The following is a 20,741-nucleotide window of genomic DNA, read 5'->3' as shown; positions in this document are numbered from 1 at the left end:
GTCTTTTTCCATTAAAAACATGATGTATATTTATTCATTTATTTTTGTATTGAGTAGGCTACAACCTTGGGGAAAGCATAACCAACACTATGGTTTGTTGTTTCTCTTTGTGAGATGAGTTTAATGCTGTTTTTTTTCTTTGCACTATACTCCAGGTATCCCTGTTTAACACCATGTCATCCACTACACCACCAAACAAGGCTGCACTGACCTAGGTTTAAGGGCTTTTACGACTTGTTCAACATTTGATACCAAAACATCATCACGTGATCTGCTCAGCCAGTTTTGAAAACTGCTACATTCCTTAAAGACTGTCATGTGATTGGTTAGAAATAGTTTCGACTCTGTGATGTCACTGCCCCTTACATCCACACGGGAGGCGCAGTGTGAGCAGCGTGTTGGCAGCAGCTGCGTGTACACAGGGTGCACGCAGGCAAAGTATGGAGTGTAGGTCACACACAATACACACAATCACTGTGGTTACACATTCTGAACGTACAGCTCAAGTACGTGATCTGTGACATGGTCTGATTTAAATAGAAACATGTGAGACAAATATGTGTGTGTGTGTATGTGTGTGTGTAGGTACATTTTGATCAGTGTTTATAATATTTGTATCACTGAGTTCTATTTTTATAATCAACTAACAAAATCAAGGCCGTTTCTACTGAAGGTTTACAGCTGCTGTCGACCGCACGCTCCATTCTCCCTGAAACATCCCTCAAATGTCTCTGAAATCATCCTTGTCAACATGAGATTTTGGCCTGGGGCGGTTTGCATACGGGACTGTGTGTGTGTGTGTGTGGGTGTGTGTGCGTGTGAGAACAGGGCCAGCCATGTCTGACTGAAGATAATGGTCAGTCGTTGATGCTGGTTGCTGCAGGCCAGTCATCTCTTTAATGAACTGCACATACTCGCCTGCAGGAACACTGTGGAGCTGTCCGTGGTCCTGTAAAGGATACACTCCACTCTTCACAATGCTGACTTGATCTGCAGGGTGCTAATTGTCCCTGGGGAATGCTTCCCCTTTTCATTTTGTCAGTTGGGAGTCAAGGAGAAGGCAGAGCGTGGTCCACTCATTCAGCTGAACGAAGATGACTGCAAATAGGTCGTTATGCTCACTTGTTAGCGTCGTCAAATTTGCCAGCATCTCATTTGCTGCATATTGTCTGTTGTGTGAAAACGGCAATAGAAGTGCATAGCAATGGACGTAGCTACATCAGCTAGCAGTTAACAGAGGGATGAAAATTGTACGATGCTGGCAATAACACAGTGACTATAAAAAACAGACCCCCACTGACAATCATTCAGCTGTAATCTATGATGATACGGCACAGCAGTGTGTCAAAAAACATCTGTAGTATTGGTTAGACTCCTCTTTTCTTCCAGTGAAAAACAACTGTAATTCAGTCCTGGAGACAGAATAAAATACTTTTCTTTGTCAGCATGAATTTGATCATTCCTCTTCCATAACACCTACATCGATTGGAAGAGATAAGACATGTGTTATTCTGTTTGTCTTATTGTCAAAAAATCCAATGCAAAGGTCAGCTCCACCAGTGGGTAACACTTTATAATAACATCAGTCATAAGTCATTTATAAGCCCCTAGTTAATGATGAACTGATCAGTCCCAAAACATACATTTGTAGATGATTATTAGGTGCTGTGTTAATCATGTATAAATGTCTGTTCACTGAAAGACAAATCATTTAGTATTCATTTAACAATAGCTTGATCATCGTCATCATTTTTTGCGCTTGTGTCAGGCTAACTTACAAGTAATTAATGATACATCAACAAATTATATAGTATAGTGATCATTTTCTAATTATTTGTTCATCATTTGTCATCATTTGATGAACCGATGCAAGTATAGACTTACAGTTTAATCTTTGAATATCTTTCAATCAACTAACTGCTTACTTACAACAGATTTGTTACATGTAATGATTTGGGAATTATAGTTCCTCATTAACTAAGGGCTTATAAAGGACTTATTACTGACTGTTATTCTAACGTGTTACTTAGTGTCTCATGACTGTAGTTTTTAACACATGTCACTGAAATGGGAGGAAACGGTGCATTTGATAAGACTGTGGACTAATTCACATTTGGTGCTCTTGTAAATATTTCTGGCACCAGGAGTGTGCATGTGAATGTAACAGTATGCTACAGTATGCACTCCATGTTTTTGTGATCAATTATTTATTTTTTAAATTAGGAATTATAAAAGACAATACAAAATTAGATATAACTGGAGGGACAGAACATATGCAAAGTATAGTACGTCATGTGTGCTAACATATAGGGAGCCCTCCCAGCTCCATCTATGATATGAATTCCATGTTAATGTTTAAAAAAAATGAGACTGATAATGAGTCAACATGCCTTGTTAAGATGGAGCTTTTTTTTTTGCAATGTGCAAATGTATGAAGCAGAAATCATAAAATAAGATATAAATTAGAAAATAAGACTGAATTAATAATACAGAAAAAATATAAAAAATAAAGTATACTTGGCAACTCCTCCAGAGGTACACCAGCCATTTTTATTACACTTAAAGAAATTTGGGGAGTATGGAGTCAAATCAAAGCAGCAGAGATTGTGACATCTTGATTCTTAGTCTGTAGTAAGAGTAGGGGGTCAAGCTAAAAAAAACAGTGCATCCTACACTTCCCATAATCCACCAGTAGCATCATTTTGTAGACCCTCACTTCCTGGTAGATACCCACATCTTTGTAACTCACCCATCCCATTTTGTAATACAGGCTTCCTGTTAGTCTCCATCTTCAAACCAAGATTGCCCTGATGACATCACCATGACATCATCAGGGTTATTTCATCAGGCTCACCCACAGTGTAAAATCAGTGGAGTGTCCCTTTAATTAGTTTGCAGTAAATGCAGAACCATCAGATGAGTGTGGCTTCCTTCCTCTTCTTAATGACGCTCATCAAACAGCCTCAGCCCACAGCAGCATGTCATCATGCAAGAGTGTTGCAGACAACACAAAAAAACCATCATCAGTACCAACTGAAGACCCAGCAGAGCCCCCCACCGCCCACACAACGTAACAAGCGCACACTTTAGCAGAGTGTATCATCACAGAGACGTCTTTTCCACAGAAGGTCATCTGCGCTGTTGCCCCACAGCGGTGCACTTATGTAGCAGTAAATAGCCTTGGCACTAGACAGGCGCCAAAGTCGGGCTGCCATTCGAGGAGTTAATGATGTCTAAAGCAGTGGTAGCTGGGCCGCAGCGAGCCCCGAGAACACACTCCTGGACACAACACATCGAAGTGGACAGCAGCCGCTCAAGTGGCTAATTGGGAGAGTGGCAATCAGGAAGCACAACAAACATTGCACCTACTGTGTATCATCGACCTTGACTCCAATGCCAGCACACACAAACACAAATACACACATGCTCAGAGGGGGAGAGAAAAACAAAGAGGGAGAGGGAGAGGAAAAACAGACACACTGCATGGAGCCGTGAGGCATCACATTAGCACACACTGGCCTCCATTTTATCTCCTGTGGTCTTCGTCACTGTTGCCTTTTTACCAGTTGGGAGCCGGCGGAGACTGGGGGGAAAGTGTGTGACGAGTTGGATTTAGAAATACCCAGAGACTGTGACCTTTTGTTTAGAGAGATTGGAAACTGGATATGCTGTGTCATACCTGCTAATGAAGAGCCAGGGTTAGCCACCTCCTCTGTCACTCTTCATTATCACCATCGACAACGGAACTTTTCTGTCCTGCATTAAAAGCCCTGTCCTGGTAAATGTTTAAAGCACACTATGAACTGTCATGCTGCCTATATATACAGTAGATATCTGTGCTGATATCTACTGTACCTCAGCATCAGCTGCCATGTGCTCAGGTGTGCTGTGTCACCTCCATGTCTTCTTCTTTCTTCTCAGATAACCTGTGCAATGGGAAGTTCCACAAACACCTGCAGGACCTGTACGCCCCCCTGGTGGTGCGATATGTGGACCTGATGGAGTCCTCCATTGCTCAGTCCATCCACAGAGGCTTTGAGAGGGAATCCTGGGAACCTGTCAAGTAAGGACACAATAATTTACATTACCTTTACCCTTATCCTCTTCCCCGACATGAGGGAAGTGTTAGTTTGGCTTGTACCCCTCTTTGAATTCAAAAGCTGCTTACATTCTCTTGAATTGTGGTGGACATGTTTAGTAATACTTTATTATAGCTGTACACAAAGGTTTGGGCACTCCTGCACAAATCCTATATTTTGTTGATTGTTGAAGTTAGAAGAAGTAAACAGACGCCTGCAGCAAAGACACATTAAAATGAAAGCCTTTCCTCCAGATGTTAAACAGTAACTGTGACGTGTGCAAAAGTTGGACTTGTACTTGCAAAGTCTTAGAACCACATGGACTCGTCGGGAGTTGTAAGGTAGGTCAGGAATTGTCATTAGGAACTCTCAGCCAATGGCGATACCACCATTTCCCACACTGTGTGTGACACTGAGGTTACAAGTTCACATTTTGACCTTGTTTTCTTTTGTCTCTTTTGTGTTTAGGTAATAACTCTGTTTCTATTCTGTCTTTGTTTTGTCCTTGTTGCTTTCGGTTTGTTTTATCAGAAAATGAGATGATACGTCTCATTATCCTGATATAATAAATCAACCTTTTCTCAGTCTGACTGGAGCAGATGAAAGTCACTGACCGTGTCTGAGTCTCTGTGGGATGTTCTGTATTTGTATTTTATTTTCACTCTGCTTCTGCCGTCCGTATTAACATATTATGTGTCATATATTCAGATCTCTTTTTTTATTAATATTTTATATTTTATTATCATGATTTTTTTAAACATATTTTTCTCATTTATCAAAGATACAGACTTTTTGTTTTGTACCCAATCATGTCCCTAAATCCAAACATCTCCTCCCAGCTCACTGTTAAATTCACAGTCTGTAACTTCTGCCTCTAGGGGTCTCTCAATCCAAACAATAACAAAAGACAGCGTCGGGTGACGTCATGCAATAGCGTGGGATCATGGGAGTTGTTGTTTTCACCACCATTACTGTAAGCTCCTCCCGGTTTGGATTCCTTCAGTGTCAGTGGTTCAGGAAATCAAACAGACCTGGTGATTCTAACCATTAAAAACACTGAATAAAACAGTTTAACATTTAAAGTCAGTGTTTGAGCGACGCTGTACGGAGGACTGAGACTCAGGGAAGAGCTGGAGCTGAGTTTGATGCTAACCTTTGTTCTGATTGTTTCTCTGATAACTTATGAACCAGACGTTCAGCAGGTTTTTACCAGCAGCTGAATTATCCTCAGAGGTGTCCTCCTCTCCATAACAAACACACCAGGGGATTAAAACCAGTAGAAACACCCAGAAAGCAGTGTACCTTAAAAAATCACCAGCTGTGTGTCAGTCCAGCTTTCTAATTAGGCTTACACTTTGGGTCTGAGCAGCCAACAAAAAATTATTGCAACATTTCAAAAAATGTTGCAATAATTTTTTAACCCTAAACAGTTAAAATGAAGGATTGGAAAGAATAAAGATTTGATACTGAATTCATTCTACTGAACCTTAAATACTGCTCTGTGCCACTTGGACTTCAATTTTTTCCCGCTCCTCCATCTCTGCAGTGTGTTGGCCAGTTGTGTTTAAAAGTCACAGTGAGCTTGGAAAAAGATTTGGATTTGTGGGTGCTGCTTGGTGCAGAGCAAAGTCAGTGGATCTTTAACTAAGCTGTGCCTTTAATGAATCTTTTGTATCGTTTGTTGCTTTTCTCTCATTTGATTTGATGTCTGTCTTCTGTTATTCTGTCTTCTGTTACTCTGTCCCTCTCCACAGAAGTGTAACAAGCTCTCTGCCCAATGTCAACATCCAAATGCCCAAAGTACCAAATCTAACAGCGCCACAAATGCCCAGCTTTTCTCCACCCAACTGGATGGCAGCTAATCATGACTCAGAGTGTGTATCTGCAGTGTGCAACCTGAGACAGGCACACATGTCCTTGGCATGAAGTCATATGACCCCAAATATTTATACATCCATTAAAATGAAATCTAATGCACATTTAAAGCTATTTCTGCACATGTATAGGATGTTTGTACTTTAAACCAGTTAAATTAGTTAAAAATCTAATTAGTTGTATTTTGATTTATACACATAACAAGGGTAAAGAAACTGTTGCAGACATCAGTAGATTGAAAAGTGTGTCATAAATCAGGCTGTTTAATTGACTGGAAGCAAGTGCTATCATTAAAAGCACTCTGCATATCTTAATATACACTCGACACATCATCTATAGCACTTCAAAAACTTAAGCAAAACGTTGTCTGCACCATCAACAGGGATCCAAGGTGTAAAAGCTGCTTCATACGCCGCAGCACCCCACAGAGTGTGACGCCGTCACTGCAGCACATCCATCCCTATTCCCTCTGCTGGGATCAAAAATACCAGCCCTGAAGTTTTCAACGTAAAAAAAAAAACAAAGATGATGAGAGCTGCATTTTAAGCTTCACTGTATATTTAGTGACTAATTCACTTCCCAAAGAGAAGACACCAACAGCTATGGCAGACATGATTCATTTGTGCTGTCAGAGAACAGGAGAAAAGCCCAGACCAGTGGTCTGTTGTTGGGGTTGTATGCAGGCTGAAAGCCATGCTCACACCAGTGTCACGGCATGTGTGTGTGTGGATGGAGGAGGCTGTGAATCCCAATATTTTCACTCCCACATGTGTGTTTTTATATGAACTGAAAAGATGCAAAAGCATAATGAGGCAGGAAATACAAACCAAAGAGCAACTACAATAAGAAAATCATACATGGTCTTAACACTAAAGACACACAGACTGGCGACACACCAACATAAAGGCTCTGGGCCCTATCTAACACCTGGTGCAAAGATCAACGCAAGTGTCTTTGCTAGTTTCAGACTGATGCAGCTGTGGATAGCAAATAAACTTGTGCCTATCTGTGCACCCATGGTCTTATGTTGGTCTTAAAATGAGGAGTGGTCAGGAGCATTCTTGGCGCATTGCTATCTTGAGACACTGGAAAGAGATTGCGCGATTGACCAGCAAAAACCTGTTCTTTAGTCAGTGTCCCAGTATTTCACTGTTATTTTAAGGAGCATTATCAAGAGTAATATGTGCCAAAATACACAGACACACAGAGCTCACACACTCTGTCTGTTACACACAAGCGGAGTGAGCTGAAGATGCTCTTAGATGTTTGGATAAGTCAGGTGATCGTTACAATACAGCCTCAGAGGGTCGGAGCTTCTTTGTGACATGCTGTGTGTTGTATAACGTTGTCATGTGTCATGGATGTCTCTTGCTGAGGCTCTGCAGAGAAACTTCTTTCTTTCTACCTGGTAAATCCTCCACAGTGTTCCACATTCATCTCCTCAGTTTGTCCACAGTTTCATAAGGAGCTAAAGATTTATTCACACCTCTCATCATGTAAATATAAATCTGTCTGACATTGTGATTTGTGCCGTTACTTCACTGTAGAGCTGTGAGCAGCACAATGATTCACTCAGACCTTCTTTGGAAGGACTGGGCTTACTGGTCAGGATTAGGATCACTGGTCAGGACTGGTCTCACTGGTCAGGACAGGTCTCACTGGTCAGGACAGGTCTCACTGGTCAGGACTGGTCTCACTGGTCAGGACTGGTCTCACTGGTCAGGACTGGGCTTACTGGTCAGGACTGGACCCACTGGTCAGGACTGGGCTTACTGGTCAGGACTGGACCCACTGGTCAGGACTGGGCTTACTGGTCAGTCACAATATGTGATCAACTGACTGCAAACAGAATCTAACTCTGTGTGAAACACTGTAACGTTATAATAGCAATCTGCCAAGGTGCAGGTGCCTGGATTTTAAAGGTTTTAAATGGCACTGTGATTGGTTTATTGGATGTTACGCCCAAAACACTCCCATGAATAATTAAGAGATTAAGTACAACCCTTCTGAACAATGCAACTGTTTTATCTGCTGTTAAAAAAGCAAAAGTGACATGTACACACCCTGAGTGTACCTGCACCATGCACTTTGGCTCGTTATAATAGATCCCTACGTTTTAACAACCCAAATCTCATGGTCTGAAGTGTACTGTAATCTCAGAAAGAGCCGTCGGCCACCAGCCTCACTGTAGCTAACATTATGTCCTTCTTCCTTCATCTGTGCTGAGAAGACATGGACGTCCACATTCATGCAAACAACAACAAAAACAATAAAAAAATAAATCTGCACGTTTCAGACTAAGCAGCTGTTTAGTTAACAACCATCACTGTTGCTGTGGTTGATGCTGGTGAATTGACTTATATTCATCAGTAAACGCCTGTGTGTTTTGTGTCTGGTTACTAGAAATGATCTAAATCATCCACATTTGTACATGTTGAGAACTAGAGACGTGACCTCAGAGGTAGCTTCTGGAATTTGCATCCTTTCATATCTGTCTATTCCAAAGCCTTTCCCCCAGTCAACCTGATGTTGTAGCACCCTGGTCCTGGTTTCTCTCTCCTTTCCCGGGGTGGATGGTTGGGGAGGGGCCCCACATGTGTGAATATTTTATGTTGTTGTCAATCTGTCCGTCGACCCCGTCCTCATGAACATGATATCTTTGGAACGCTTTGAGGGAATTTCTTCAAATTTGGCACAAACATTCTCTGGGACTCAACGATGAACTGATTTGATTTTGGTGGTCAAAGGTCAAAGTCACTGTGACCTCACAAAACACTTTTTTTGGCCAGAACTTAAGACTTCACACACTAATTGCGACAGGGTTGGGTGATGAAAATGATGAAGTGATAACGTGATGAGGTGAAGTGATAACATTTTTCGCCCCTAAAGGTGATAGGTCAACTTCACTGTGGAATCATAATGTTCTGTAAATTACATTCCTTCAAAGTGTTCACTACAAGTATTATATGAGTCTGGACAGACATGGAGGTAAACTGCAAGCTGACTGGTTGGTGGAGCCATAGAAACAGTCCGCTGGGACTGGGTTGAATTTCGAGCCGCTGAAGGACGTAATGGTCTGAATAATGTTAGTAGTGATGATAAGACACCAGCAGCTGCAGTGCTATTGTTCCTGGTCCCCAAACAGGTATCCCCAGGTAATTAACTGAGGGTTTCCATACCACCTGGAACAAATCAGTTGTTTTAATGCTGTGAAGAGTTGTGGGAAGTGAGACCATAAGACTGTTTCACAGTGTCCTTTACTGATGCCTTTGAAAATACTTCAAAAAATGAATCTATCCAGTAAAGAAAAAGGCGAGACATTTATCTTCTTCTCCTCTTGTTCCTGTTTTTATTAACTGTAAATGAAACACACTGCACAATGAATGCAGTCTTTATATTTTCTGAAACAAACATACAGCACAAAGATGTGTATCCTGCATTCACACTTTCACATTCTAACCCAGTGATATTGCTTAGTGACAGGATGTAAATGACAAGATGGGATATGCATACATTTTCACCTTTACTCACTCAGTGTCGTGTGTAGAGCGTTATTAGCCTGGATCGTGCTTCCCCTCAGTGCAGACAGTCCACACACTGTACATGGTTCACTCTGTGCAAACGTCCATGAAGGTCCACTTGTACATGAACCTAAAGTAGCCCCTCAAACATTTGATCTACACCACTGTTTTGCCATTTTCAAAGTTGTTATCTTCATCCTGCTGAGCTTTGACCTGCTGTCCTGCAGTAATGGTTCAGGGACATCAGAGGACCTGTTCTGGAAGCTGGATGCTCTGCAGACCTTCATCAGAGACCTCCACTGGCCTGAGGAGGAGTTTGGCAAACACCTGGAGACCCGACTGAAGCTGATGTCCAGTGATATGATCGAGTCCTGTGTAAAACGGTAAGACAGTGTTAAAATGTACATTTATGGATCTAATAGCAGTGAGAAATTTGTATATATTCTATTAGTGACATGAATTTGATGGATTTGTCAACAGATCATGTGACTGACATGAAAGACTGCTGTTCATTTCCCTCCTCCTATGGATAGTCAGTGTTAGGTTATTATTATTATTTTTTCCTTTATTAAGTGATTACAAAACAAATGAAGGCAAGTGTAACTACAGTGAGATAGATTGGACCAGACAAGATACAACAAACACATGAGAGAAAAACAAACAAACAACAAAAAAAGAAATAAGAAGAGAGAAAAGTAAAATTAGTAATGATAATAATTGCATAGGGTATCTAGCAGACAAAAATAAAATAATAATAAAATAAAGTAATATAAATTAAGAAATGTGTGTGTGTGTGTGTGTGTGTGTGTGTGTGTGTGCGGGGTTTGGGGGGCCCACAGCGGGGGCAGGGACTAGATTTAGCAATTTTTCCCCTTACTTTTTCAGGAGGGGGTTTGCTCAACCTGGTTGGTTGATTGTGGTGGGGGGTGAGAGTTTTGGTGGGCAACACTCAGATCCTGGGGAAGATGGCCTATCAGTGTCTTATAACATGATCCCTCCCAAGTTTGCAGGGCTGTTGATGGTGTTGGAAAGAAGTAAAGAAGTTACAAAAAGAAAACAAACAAACAGGAATTTAATAGACTACATATTCTTATGTTGGACTGTAAGGGATTGAGTGTTTCTTCACTACAGTTTCTGTCAGTGTGGAGGAATTTAGACAGTGGTATATATAGTATATTTTGTATTCTTTTTTTAGGGGATGTTGGGGGACTAGGACTCACTATTTCTAAAATCCTTGATACAGCCCTACATTTCCTTGCTTCTCTAAAGGACGCGTGCTGCGTTCGAGGTCAAGCTTCAGAGGAGCAGCCGGTCCATAGACTTCCGTGTGCCGCAGTCCATCTGCACCATGTTCAACGTCATGGTGGACGCCAAAGCCCAGTCAGCCAAGCTGTGTGCCATGGACCTGGGGCAGGAGGTAGGAGGAGGAAACCGCGTTTTTCTTCATTTAATCTTACTTTACAGTTTCAGCTGCCATTGATTCCTCCTGCACATCACACTCGTATCATTTAAAGGTCACTCTGTTTTGGTGGTGAATGTTTCTGTTTTGAGTGGCATTAGCAGACTAAGTGTGAGCATGTTATTATTTCTCTTTTACTTGAATATGTTTTTCTTTCTTTGTCTCTGACTTCTGTTGCAGTATTCACATAATTTTACATGTGCCATGTCACCTCTATCTTTCCCCTTTTCTGCTGCTTTTTTTCTCCTCTCTGTCTTGTGAAAGTTTATTAGAGACTGGGTAAGTGTGGCTACAAATTCAATTGAAATCTCACCCTCCAGTTCCCAAATGTATAATTAGTCATCAGTTTTCCCTGTCTGTCTTCCTCCACTTGAATTGTTTGGATTTCATTAGCATATGTGTAGATAGCATTGAATATACATGGGGTAGAAGTGAGAGATTTCATTTCACAGAGTCTCGAGACTGATACCAATTACTGACGATGAATTAATTATTGCTAAGTCCTTCGCTGTTCTGTTGGTGCTACACGACTAAACAAAAGGATTCCTCACAGCAATGCTGCGTCTGAGTTTCCATGACTGCAGCACTCCAACAGGACTAATTCTGCCAAAGTCCTTCACTGGGTTCTGATCCGCTGGAGAACCTCGGGCTCTTCACAAGGTTTATAAAGCACTGCGTTATTTACATGCAACTGAAAAATAAACAATTCAAAAACCAAGGAGGAATAAATAAAATCAATATTTTAAATTCAATAAATAAATAAACTTAAAAATATTCATGTAAAAAAATTTTTTTTTTAAAAGAAAAACAGGGAATAAAAGATTCATTCTTGAATTTTTGATTCATTAATATTTATATAATGTACCAAATAAACCGGTGTAATAATAACTTTATTATGTTACATGTTATTATTTTATTATCACTCCATCTCATGTTACATTGATGTTTTTAACATGTTTTTATGTTCATTTCATGTCTTTTCATTTGATGCACTTGGTGCTGCACCTCTTGTTTGTAAGGTGCTATACAAATAAAGTTTACTGTAATTGTTATTATTAAATGTAAATGAAATTAGAAAGACATCATACTGCTGTAGCAGAATTAATGTGGATCTGAATAAAGAATATAAGCTTTCTTATAAAAAGATGTGACGAAGATAAAACAGGGAACTGAATCTGAGAGTCTGATCTCCTCTGGCAGGTACTTCCAAAGTTCAGTCTCTTTATGTTTTCAACCTAGACCTTGGAATGACCAGCAGTAAACTGCCAGAGGATCTCAGGCTGAGTCCTGGATCATAGGTGGTGAAAAGCTCAGACATACAGGGAGGGGTCAGCCCAAACCTGGCCTTAAAAGTAATTAAAATTAAAAAATAAAAATTGAATTAAAATGTTTTAAAATCAATCCTAAAATAAACATGCAGCCAGTGTAGAGATGCTGGGACTGAATTAGGAACATTTGAACTAACTGCAGGAGGTGCATTCATTTCTGACAGAGACACGTATACAGGGAGTTACAGTAGTCAAGGAGGGAGGAAATAAAATCCTGGGTGAGTCTCTCCAGATCTGTGGCTTTTGCTAATTCACCTCGGTTTTCCTTGATTCATCTTCTTTTTGTGTAGCACTAAGATGTAAAGACATTATGTTGCTAGTACAAGCCATTACCATGTGTGGGGCAAATTAACCAGTGCCTTAAGCTATTACTATTATTATCATTATTATTATATTATACAAGTAGGAATCACATAGTCATCAAACGCTAGTTGAAAAAGTTGCACACTACTTATCATTTGTAATAACCTGTACGTGTCATGAGTTTAGAATTTATAGACCAAATGCAGAAAACACAAGAGCAGGTTGATTCACAGCAGGTATTTAATAGCAAAACAGACTTACAGTTAGATGATGTGAACTGAAGCACAGGTAAGGAAACAAATCTCGAAGCACGAGGAGCGACCAGGAGCATGAGACACTGGGCAAACTCAGCAGGAATAAAACACACAAACTGACGAAGACAGAGGGAAAGACAGAGACTTAAATACAGAAGGGAGACAAAGGTGATCGAACACAGGTGAAACATATTAGAGTGGGGGAGGGAAACAGGACAAAGACAGGAATTAAAGAGTCCAAACATAAATTGTCCTCTAGGACAAACCATAACAGTATGCTGCTGTCAAACGAATTACAATACTTATGGCTGCCTAATAAACAATGTCCTCTGTTTGTTTAGTGCTGTACATGATTCAGGTTTCCCTCTAAATCTGTCCTGCTCACACAGTGTAATAGACTGGTAGATGTTTACATTATCCTCAGCAGTGGTGTTAAAAAATGATGATATGTTAATATCGACAGTCATATGTATTAATATGTAATGGTTAATATATAATGGTTCCTACATGTGGATGAGAAGACTAACATATTTGCTTTTCTTCCTCTGTAGAGACAGTACCATTCCCAAATTGACAATCTAATTGAGGAGACGGTGAAGGAGATGATAACGCTGCTCGTAGCTAAGGTACGAAATCATCAAGTCGACGCAAAAGGACTACAAAAAGACTAAAAGAGACTCAACAGGACTACAAGTAGATGCAAAATGATGCAAAAAGACACTAAACAACTACAAAGCCACTAGAAACGAGTCAAACGACCATAGAGACTCAGAGAAACTCCTCCAACAGGATGCAGAGCCACTGTCAAGACTCTCAGTGAGACTCCAAATGACCATAGAAACTTGAAATGTGTCCAGCAGACACTGAAGTTAAGTTGTTTATTTGGTCAGACTGTTACTAAACTACAATTAAAGTCAAAAATATTTTACTCTTTAATCCATTACACTAATAAGAGAAGTTGATAACATATTGCTGTTGGTTAAATGGTTACTTCTTCCTTACCGGGAACCTCTAAGAACCTTTTTCCAGATTGATGACTCAATCTGCACAGAGCAGATGTCACTCTATAAGACTCTTAGTCAGTAGAGACTAATGTCTAAGAGAAAGATACTGGAGAATCTTCTCAAGGTGTACAGGAGCCAGTCATCATCCATTTGCTCTGAAAGCCTGAAAATGACGTGGACAACGTGACAAATTGCGATAGTTTCAATGACACTATAGCAGAATAAAGACGCACAAACTGCTGACAGGCTTGTATAAATGACTCCTTTTTTATCCTCTTCCTCAGTTCGTGGTCATTCTTGAGAGTGTGTTAGCCAAGCTCTCCAGATATGATGAGGGAACACTCTTCTCCTCTTTCCTATCTTTCACAGTAAGTAGCACATGTATGTAGTTTCAACACCACCTTCATTTACTTCCTAAAACACCTTCAAGCAGATTCCTCACCAACAACAGCAGCAAAGCTTTTAAATTTAATTTAATGATGTATTTTCTTTGGGTTTATTTCAGGGTTTTTTTCTGTTAATCTTTCATGCTAATACAGTTTGACCTTTTTTAAGCCTTTCTCAGCACCAAATAGCTTAACAACTCAGCTGGGATCCCACAGTATTACAAAAGCCAGGTTATTGAATTTGTGAGTGCACTTTTGCAGCTGAAATCACCACGAGTCATTGTTGCCTCTAAACTCCAGGCTGTACAGTGTAACCGCAGCAGCCTTTGTTCTGTAAAGTGGTGCCACAGCTGGAGTCCTGACTGTTTTTTCACCCACTTCTTTCTCCTTTATGTCAAGGTGAAAGCTGCTTCAAAGTATGTGGACGTACCTGTAAGTGAGACTTATTTATTTTTCTGACTCTCAGACTATGTATGATCACTATGGGGTGAACAACCTTTACCCTTGTTAAAGTTTAAATGCCTTAATCATCTCATTAATCAACCACAAAATACATTCATCTATGAAAAATTTGCTTTGACAAATATGTGTTCTTGTCCTGGTGAATCTTTTACTGAAACACTTGGTCTAGGTTCAAGTATGATGCCAGCTTTTGCTTGAATAATGAAGTTACTGTTGAGTTGTCTAAACAGAACCATAAAAAACCTTAACCCTTGTTTAGTTGGCAGAAGTGAGAATGGAAAATAGATGAAATAAAAGTGAATGTTTTGCCCTACAGAGACTGGAAACCTTGGCTCGTCTCTCTTCATTAAACTGATTTTAAAACAAGAGTCATTATGAATCATGTTGTGACAAAACAAACTGAAATATAATAGTGAGACTCCCAAAGATTCCCACATATGACCTAACTCTTAAGAAAAGGGCGTTAATTAATGAATCCCATCCTTTAATGATTCAGGTCGCATGCTAAAGGTACCCTGTAATGTTTTTGAGCTCTGGTAATGTTTTCAAGCAGGTCCCTGTTTTGGGGGGTGGGTCGATTTCACACTATGTCAGTGATTAATGGGAACTACTTTATCTTGGCAGGACAGTAGCCTGGTCATACTGGGTTCTTAAGGTTAATACCAATATCAGTATTTGAGAGTTAAAGAAATTGGAGAAACTTTTTAAATAGAGAGAGACTGTCCTCCTGTAGAAAAAAACAAAACAAAAAACAAACAAGTAGGTCGTTATTATGACCCATAGCTACATTTTGTTGTTAGGCGACATGATGTTGTCATGGTAATGATGACAGGTGACGTAGTATAAAGAGAGACAAAGTCCACATCAGGAGGAGGTTGTGGTTGGATGGATGAATATGACACAGGAGAGCCGTGTTTGATTCCCGTATGAAAAAAGTAGTTTATATTGTTCCACAATCCTAACCATATTGTTATTATTGTAACCATGACAATGGATATTGTGTAATCTAAAGAAAGTAATTATTTTAACCAAAACCACAAACTTCTCTTAAACCTAACCCAAAGTATGAAAGTTCCATAAGCTTAGCTGCATGTTAATTATTGTAACCATGGTGACAAAGGTCCTGTACATCCACTGTTGTAGGGGCATTATGTAAGGAGACACTCCAATGGGTCGTATCAGAGGATTGAAAAAAACAACCTGTATTCAGGTTGGAGGAAGTTGTTGTTGAAAAGCCTGAACTTTTTTATTTTCTGTTGTGCACTTTCTTCAGTTACTTCATGAACATACCGAATATGCCAATCCGGATATATCTGGGGCAAGCTAATACTGACAAATATATACTGTATATGGCCTGTTTTGTACCAAAAACTTGCAGAGAAACACAACAATGCACCAGTAAAGAGTAGAGAAGTAAACAGTGAGAAAATATAAATATGGATATAAACAACATAGGCTTTAAAAAACTGGCTTTATATATATTTTGAGGAGGAACATTAAATGTGAACATCTTTGTGTTTGTTTGCAAGTAAATAAATAAATAGGGCATCAGTGTTGCACATACGCTTTACATACATTGGGTATTTTGTGTTGGCAGTGAAGTTTAAAGATCTCGTCTGCCTTCTTTTTAAGTGTTTCCTCACTATGTTGTTAAAATAAATAAAAATAACTTAAATTCACTCAGTGGTTAAACCTCTTAATCATTCATGTAAAGCTAGTGCTAGTGATATGTGTGTGTGTGTGTGTTTGTGTGTGTTTCTTACGCGTGTACAAATATTTGACCATGCATTCACATGTAGACTCATAATCCAGATGGTACTGGTTGTCGTCCTTCTACATCGAATGTCCCTGTGTTTCCTTCCCCCAAGTGTCCATTTATACGCATGTGGCCAGACACACACAGACAGCCGTGCCTCGTGCCTCGCTCTCTCTGCAGTATACATTGTGAGTCCATGTTGGACAACACATGCCCATTCTACTGTGAGGGTGGTGGTGGGGGTGGTACGTGTGTGTGTGCGTGTGCGTGTGCGTGCATGAGATCTGTATTAGCTGCCAACACTTTGGCAGTATCAAGATGCCAAATTTCAAATTAATGCCTTGTCAGTGAATGTGACGAGGCACTGTGTACACTGGCAGGGGTCGCAGTTTCCAGCCCAGCACGCTAATTATGTCCTTAATGTCCAAAATTAGAGTTTCACTGGTGAAAAAGACACTCATTTACACATTGTAAGCACCACTGCAGATGTGTTAACTAAGTTTAGTAGCAGTTAGCGATGAGTTGCACTTTGCATAACTTTCGGGATCCTTGTCAGGAAATGGAGGTTAAAAGAGCGTGCTGTCTTGAAAATGGTAAGATATGTTGATTGGAGAAAGACAGCTCAGGTGCCGTTTACAAACGCATTGTCCTCAGTGAATATTTTAGATGTCAGAGTGGGAGGCCTCCTAACAATCTGTTCTCCCCATTAAACCCAGTTCACTTTGCACATGCCCAGACTGTGAGGGTTGGTTCCCAGCCAAGCTCAAGTGACTGTCGATAGCTGACTGGAGAACAGAACTGCCCTGAAGCCTCCAGTCTGCATCCTTGTAAATGAAGATGCAACCTCTCCTTTTCCTCAAATAAAAACTGAACATTTTAGAAAACCATCTTGCTTTGAATGTCAATATAATTGGCTTCCACTGAAATTATGTTTAATACATTTCTCACCTTGTGTATCGCTGTACTTATGCCACGTTAACGTTGGAAATTCTTTGATTACCAGTTTCAGACTGGTAAATATCCTTCATGGGGAACAAGCAGTAGCGTAATTAGATTAATAGCTACCAAAAAAAAACATCCAAATGAAACAGCAGTGCTTTCAGCTAAATGCTAACATCAGCATGCTAACATCCTGACAATGACAATGCTAACATGCTGATGTTAGACAGGTGTAATGTTGACCAATTTCACAGTTTTACTTTAGCATGTTATCGTACCAAGAGGTGGTCCTTTGGGGACCATCAATAGCTGCGTTTCGACCAAAAAGTACCTGGAACTTGGAACTTTAAGTTCCAGGTACTTTTCTTCAGGAACTGAAAGGTTCCTGTGGCCCATTGCTGTCTGCGTTTCCACCGCGACCTAAAGTCCTGGGAAGATTATGCAAAATTAATACTTGACATTACATTATTCACAGCACTTTGAGGACATAACATGAATGTGAATATCGGACAAATAGCGTCCTGTGTATATTCAATAACCAACATTTAGCATTTTGTTTTCAAATACGGGACGATCCTATATTATACATGACGGGTGGCAACCCTCACCACTCCGATTCTTGTGGTCCTTTATTTTTTTGAAGTCCTGTTTCAGTTTTTTTACCTTCTCCTGAACCTGTTTCACGGTGTGGAAAATGTGTTTGCTGCAGACTTTTAAACATGGCGGGTGAAATAAAATGCAGCGAGTAATCGACCAGTCAGAAATCTTCAGCACTGCAGACCACACCCCCCAAAGTTCCTGAACCTTTGGAAAGTACTTACCCCCCAACAAGGGATTTTTTGCGGGGTTTATCAATTACCCCAGAACTAAATTTAGACCCAGGTTCATGCGGTGGAAACGCACATAGTTCCTTAAAAGGTTCCTGGTTCCTGGGGAAAGTTCCTGCGGTGGAAATGCGGCTAATGTCTGCACCAAATTTCATGGAAATCCATCCAGTAATTGATGAGATACTTTAGTCTGGAGCAAAACAGGTGGAAGGAACTAAAGACCAATATTGACATAGAGCCATGTTGCTAGCATAGCTAAAATTATCTTATCTTGAAAAGCTAGAACAAGCCATTTAATTATAGTTTAAACTGGATTGGTTTAATTTGGATTTTTATAAAAACTTTATATAAAAACAGTAATTACTGTTACAGATATGGGCAGATAATTTTTGTGTGTTTTCACTCAATATAATCTTTGGATACAAAAGACTATACACAACTTTCCAGTGTGGCAACCCACTTTAATGGCATCTTAACAACATCTTAACACAGTGACAAGCAAGGCGAGCAGTTGTTGCCCAGTTAAAGCTAAAAATAGACATGATACTGAATTGAAGTTATATCTCTCCTTACATCTGATCTCAGAGCAGCATTGTGTCCCATAAAGGACCTCATGCCTGTTTGCTTCCATCATACAATATACTGCCCTCTTGTGGTGGCAGCAGGGTCTTGTCTCTGAAGCTAGCTTGACTTCCAGCTGTTGTATCTATAGTTTCTGTCATTTCCCTGGGCATGTCTGTGTCACTTTGACGAAGGCTGGAGCTTGTCAAGCAGAGAGTACAGCAGCCTTTGTTGAAGGTTTGCACATTGAGGATAATCCTGGGATCTTTGACGTGTGACTATTGTGTGCTTGTCGAGCTGTACTTTACTCAGTTTCTACCGTTGTGAGATCAGGGCTGCGATAAAAAAAAGTGTTTTTTTCTTAGGAAGGTTCCAAACTGGGTAAAATGACCTGAAGTATCTAAGCAGCAGTCATAAGTCCACTTCTTAAATGATAAGGAAAGGAACTTTAATGCTTCCTATCTTGTCTCCTTTAGCATAGGAAACATTGGACCTTCCTTTATGAAAGGAAAGGAGAAAATGCTGTCGCACAATTCTTTGCGGCAGCAACATTTAAAATATTTCATGATTGTAGTTTTACCACAGCAGACCCACGTAAATGTAGAAAAAAACAGAGCAGCTGTTTGTGGCACAAACCAGATGATTCTGATCAACGGAATCTCAAATCCATAAATATTTCAAATCCAGTGAGGACTCATCATAAAGAACAGCCATATTGAATTATCACCATCTTAACAATCTATAAATACCATTTCAAAATCACTCACTACACCAAAAAATGTATTTTCTCTACTTCACAAATGTATAAAAAAAGTCAAAACTCTACATAACCTATGAAAACCTACTAAGTCTCACTGTCTCTCTTACTCTAACCCAAACCCTATTTAACATATCAATCCTCTTGACGTGGCCGTGTGTGGAAACTAAACTTCTGCATTAAACGTTAAGCGGCAGCAGTAGCAAGTAAACAAGCAAATAACACTGATTCATCATCTCTGCACAAGATCTACATTAAGTTTGAGAAGTTCAAGACAGAATATTGTTACAGGAGTAGAACAGCTCCATTCAGGAATCGATTAGTAAGTAGTTTGTGTGCGGAGATAGAGAGAGAGAGAGAGAGAGAGAGAGGTGATGCTGCTGACCGGACCAGAGAGTTAGCTTGTTAGTTAGCAGTTAGCAGTATAGCTGTGAACATACAGTGCGATGTATGTGCACTTTAGGCTGTCAGTGAATAAATCCTGCAACTCCTCAAGACCTAAGTTCCTTCATATCCCATGTTCTTCATCTACAGTCCAGACATGAGATGGGAAAAGTTAACAGACTCTTCACTGTCACTTCAGTGAGTCATTGTCAGTTAAGTGAATATTTTGAAGATTACTATAGAAGTGATATTTTCCTCCATACTACACATTTGATATGTTTACGGTCAGTTCAGAAGAATAATCCTAAAACTTGTTCAGCAGGAAGGAGAAAAGATGGAGATGTCCAGACAGAGAATAGCAATATTCAGACAGGCAGCACAAAATGATTTGCTGCTGCTGCTGTCATGAAGTACGGGATTGGCTGCTCGGCTCTACTTGCCTATGAGTGAAAGTCACCACACGCCGCTGTCTTAACAACATCTTAACATCTTAAGAGACACTCACAAAGCATTTTTTGATAGTTTGTTGGTGCTGTTTTATAATGTGAATAAAATGACACTGATAACAAACAAACATTTTTACAAATCCCTCTGCATTTCTAATGAATTATCAAAATGATCTATGACTAACCCACATTACATCCAGGTAAGTGGTATTAAGGCTGGAAAAAAAACTTGTCTGACAATATCATGCATGTCCTGTATCAGCTCATTTTAGCTCTTAATTGAAGCTATAGCGTTTAAACACTGAGTGAAATATTCAAACAAAAATCTCTGTGATTTCCATCAAGTGGGAATTTTCTACACATCTTTCACTCCTCAAAATTCAGCCTGACATACTTGGAA

The 20,741-nt window shown here is 39.9% G+C and overlaps 1 protein-coding gene across 1 annotated transcript in view; it reads left to right on the top strand.

The window, feature by feature from the left end:
* cadpsa (Ca2+-dependent activator protein for secretion a) overlaps positions 1 to 20,741 on the top strand; it is a 208,567-nt gene that overhangs the window by 152,213 nt on the left and 35,613 nt on the right. Inside the window, exons 19-24 of the mRNA XM_023424816.2 lie at positions 3,922 to 4,063; positions 9,703 to 9,858; positions 10,745 to 10,892; positions 13,371 to 13,445; positions 14,108 to 14,191; positions 14,609 to 14,641. Of these exons, the coding sequence (XP_023280584.1) occupies positions 3,922 to 4,063; positions 9,703 to 9,858; positions 10,745 to 10,892; positions 13,371 to 13,445; positions 14,108 to 14,191; positions 14,609 to 14,641 (638 nt within the window). The remainder of the gene's footprint in view (positions 1 to 3,921; positions 4,064 to 9,702; positions 9,859 to 10,744; positions 10,893 to 13,370; positions 13,446 to 14,107; positions 14,192 to 14,608; positions 14,642 to 20,741) is intronic.

Source organism: Seriola lalandi, unplaced genomic scaffold, assembly GCF_002814215.2.
Source record: "Seriola lalandi dorsalis isolate HSWRI2012SDOR001 ecotype SW California unplaced genomic scaffold, Sedor1 jcf7180002054748, whole genome shotgun sequence".
NCBI classification, from domain to species: Eukaryota; Metazoa; Chordata; class Actinopteri; order Carangiformes; family Carangidae; genus Seriola; species Seriola lalandi.
This window is presented reverse-complemented; position numbering and strand designations above follow the sequence as displayed.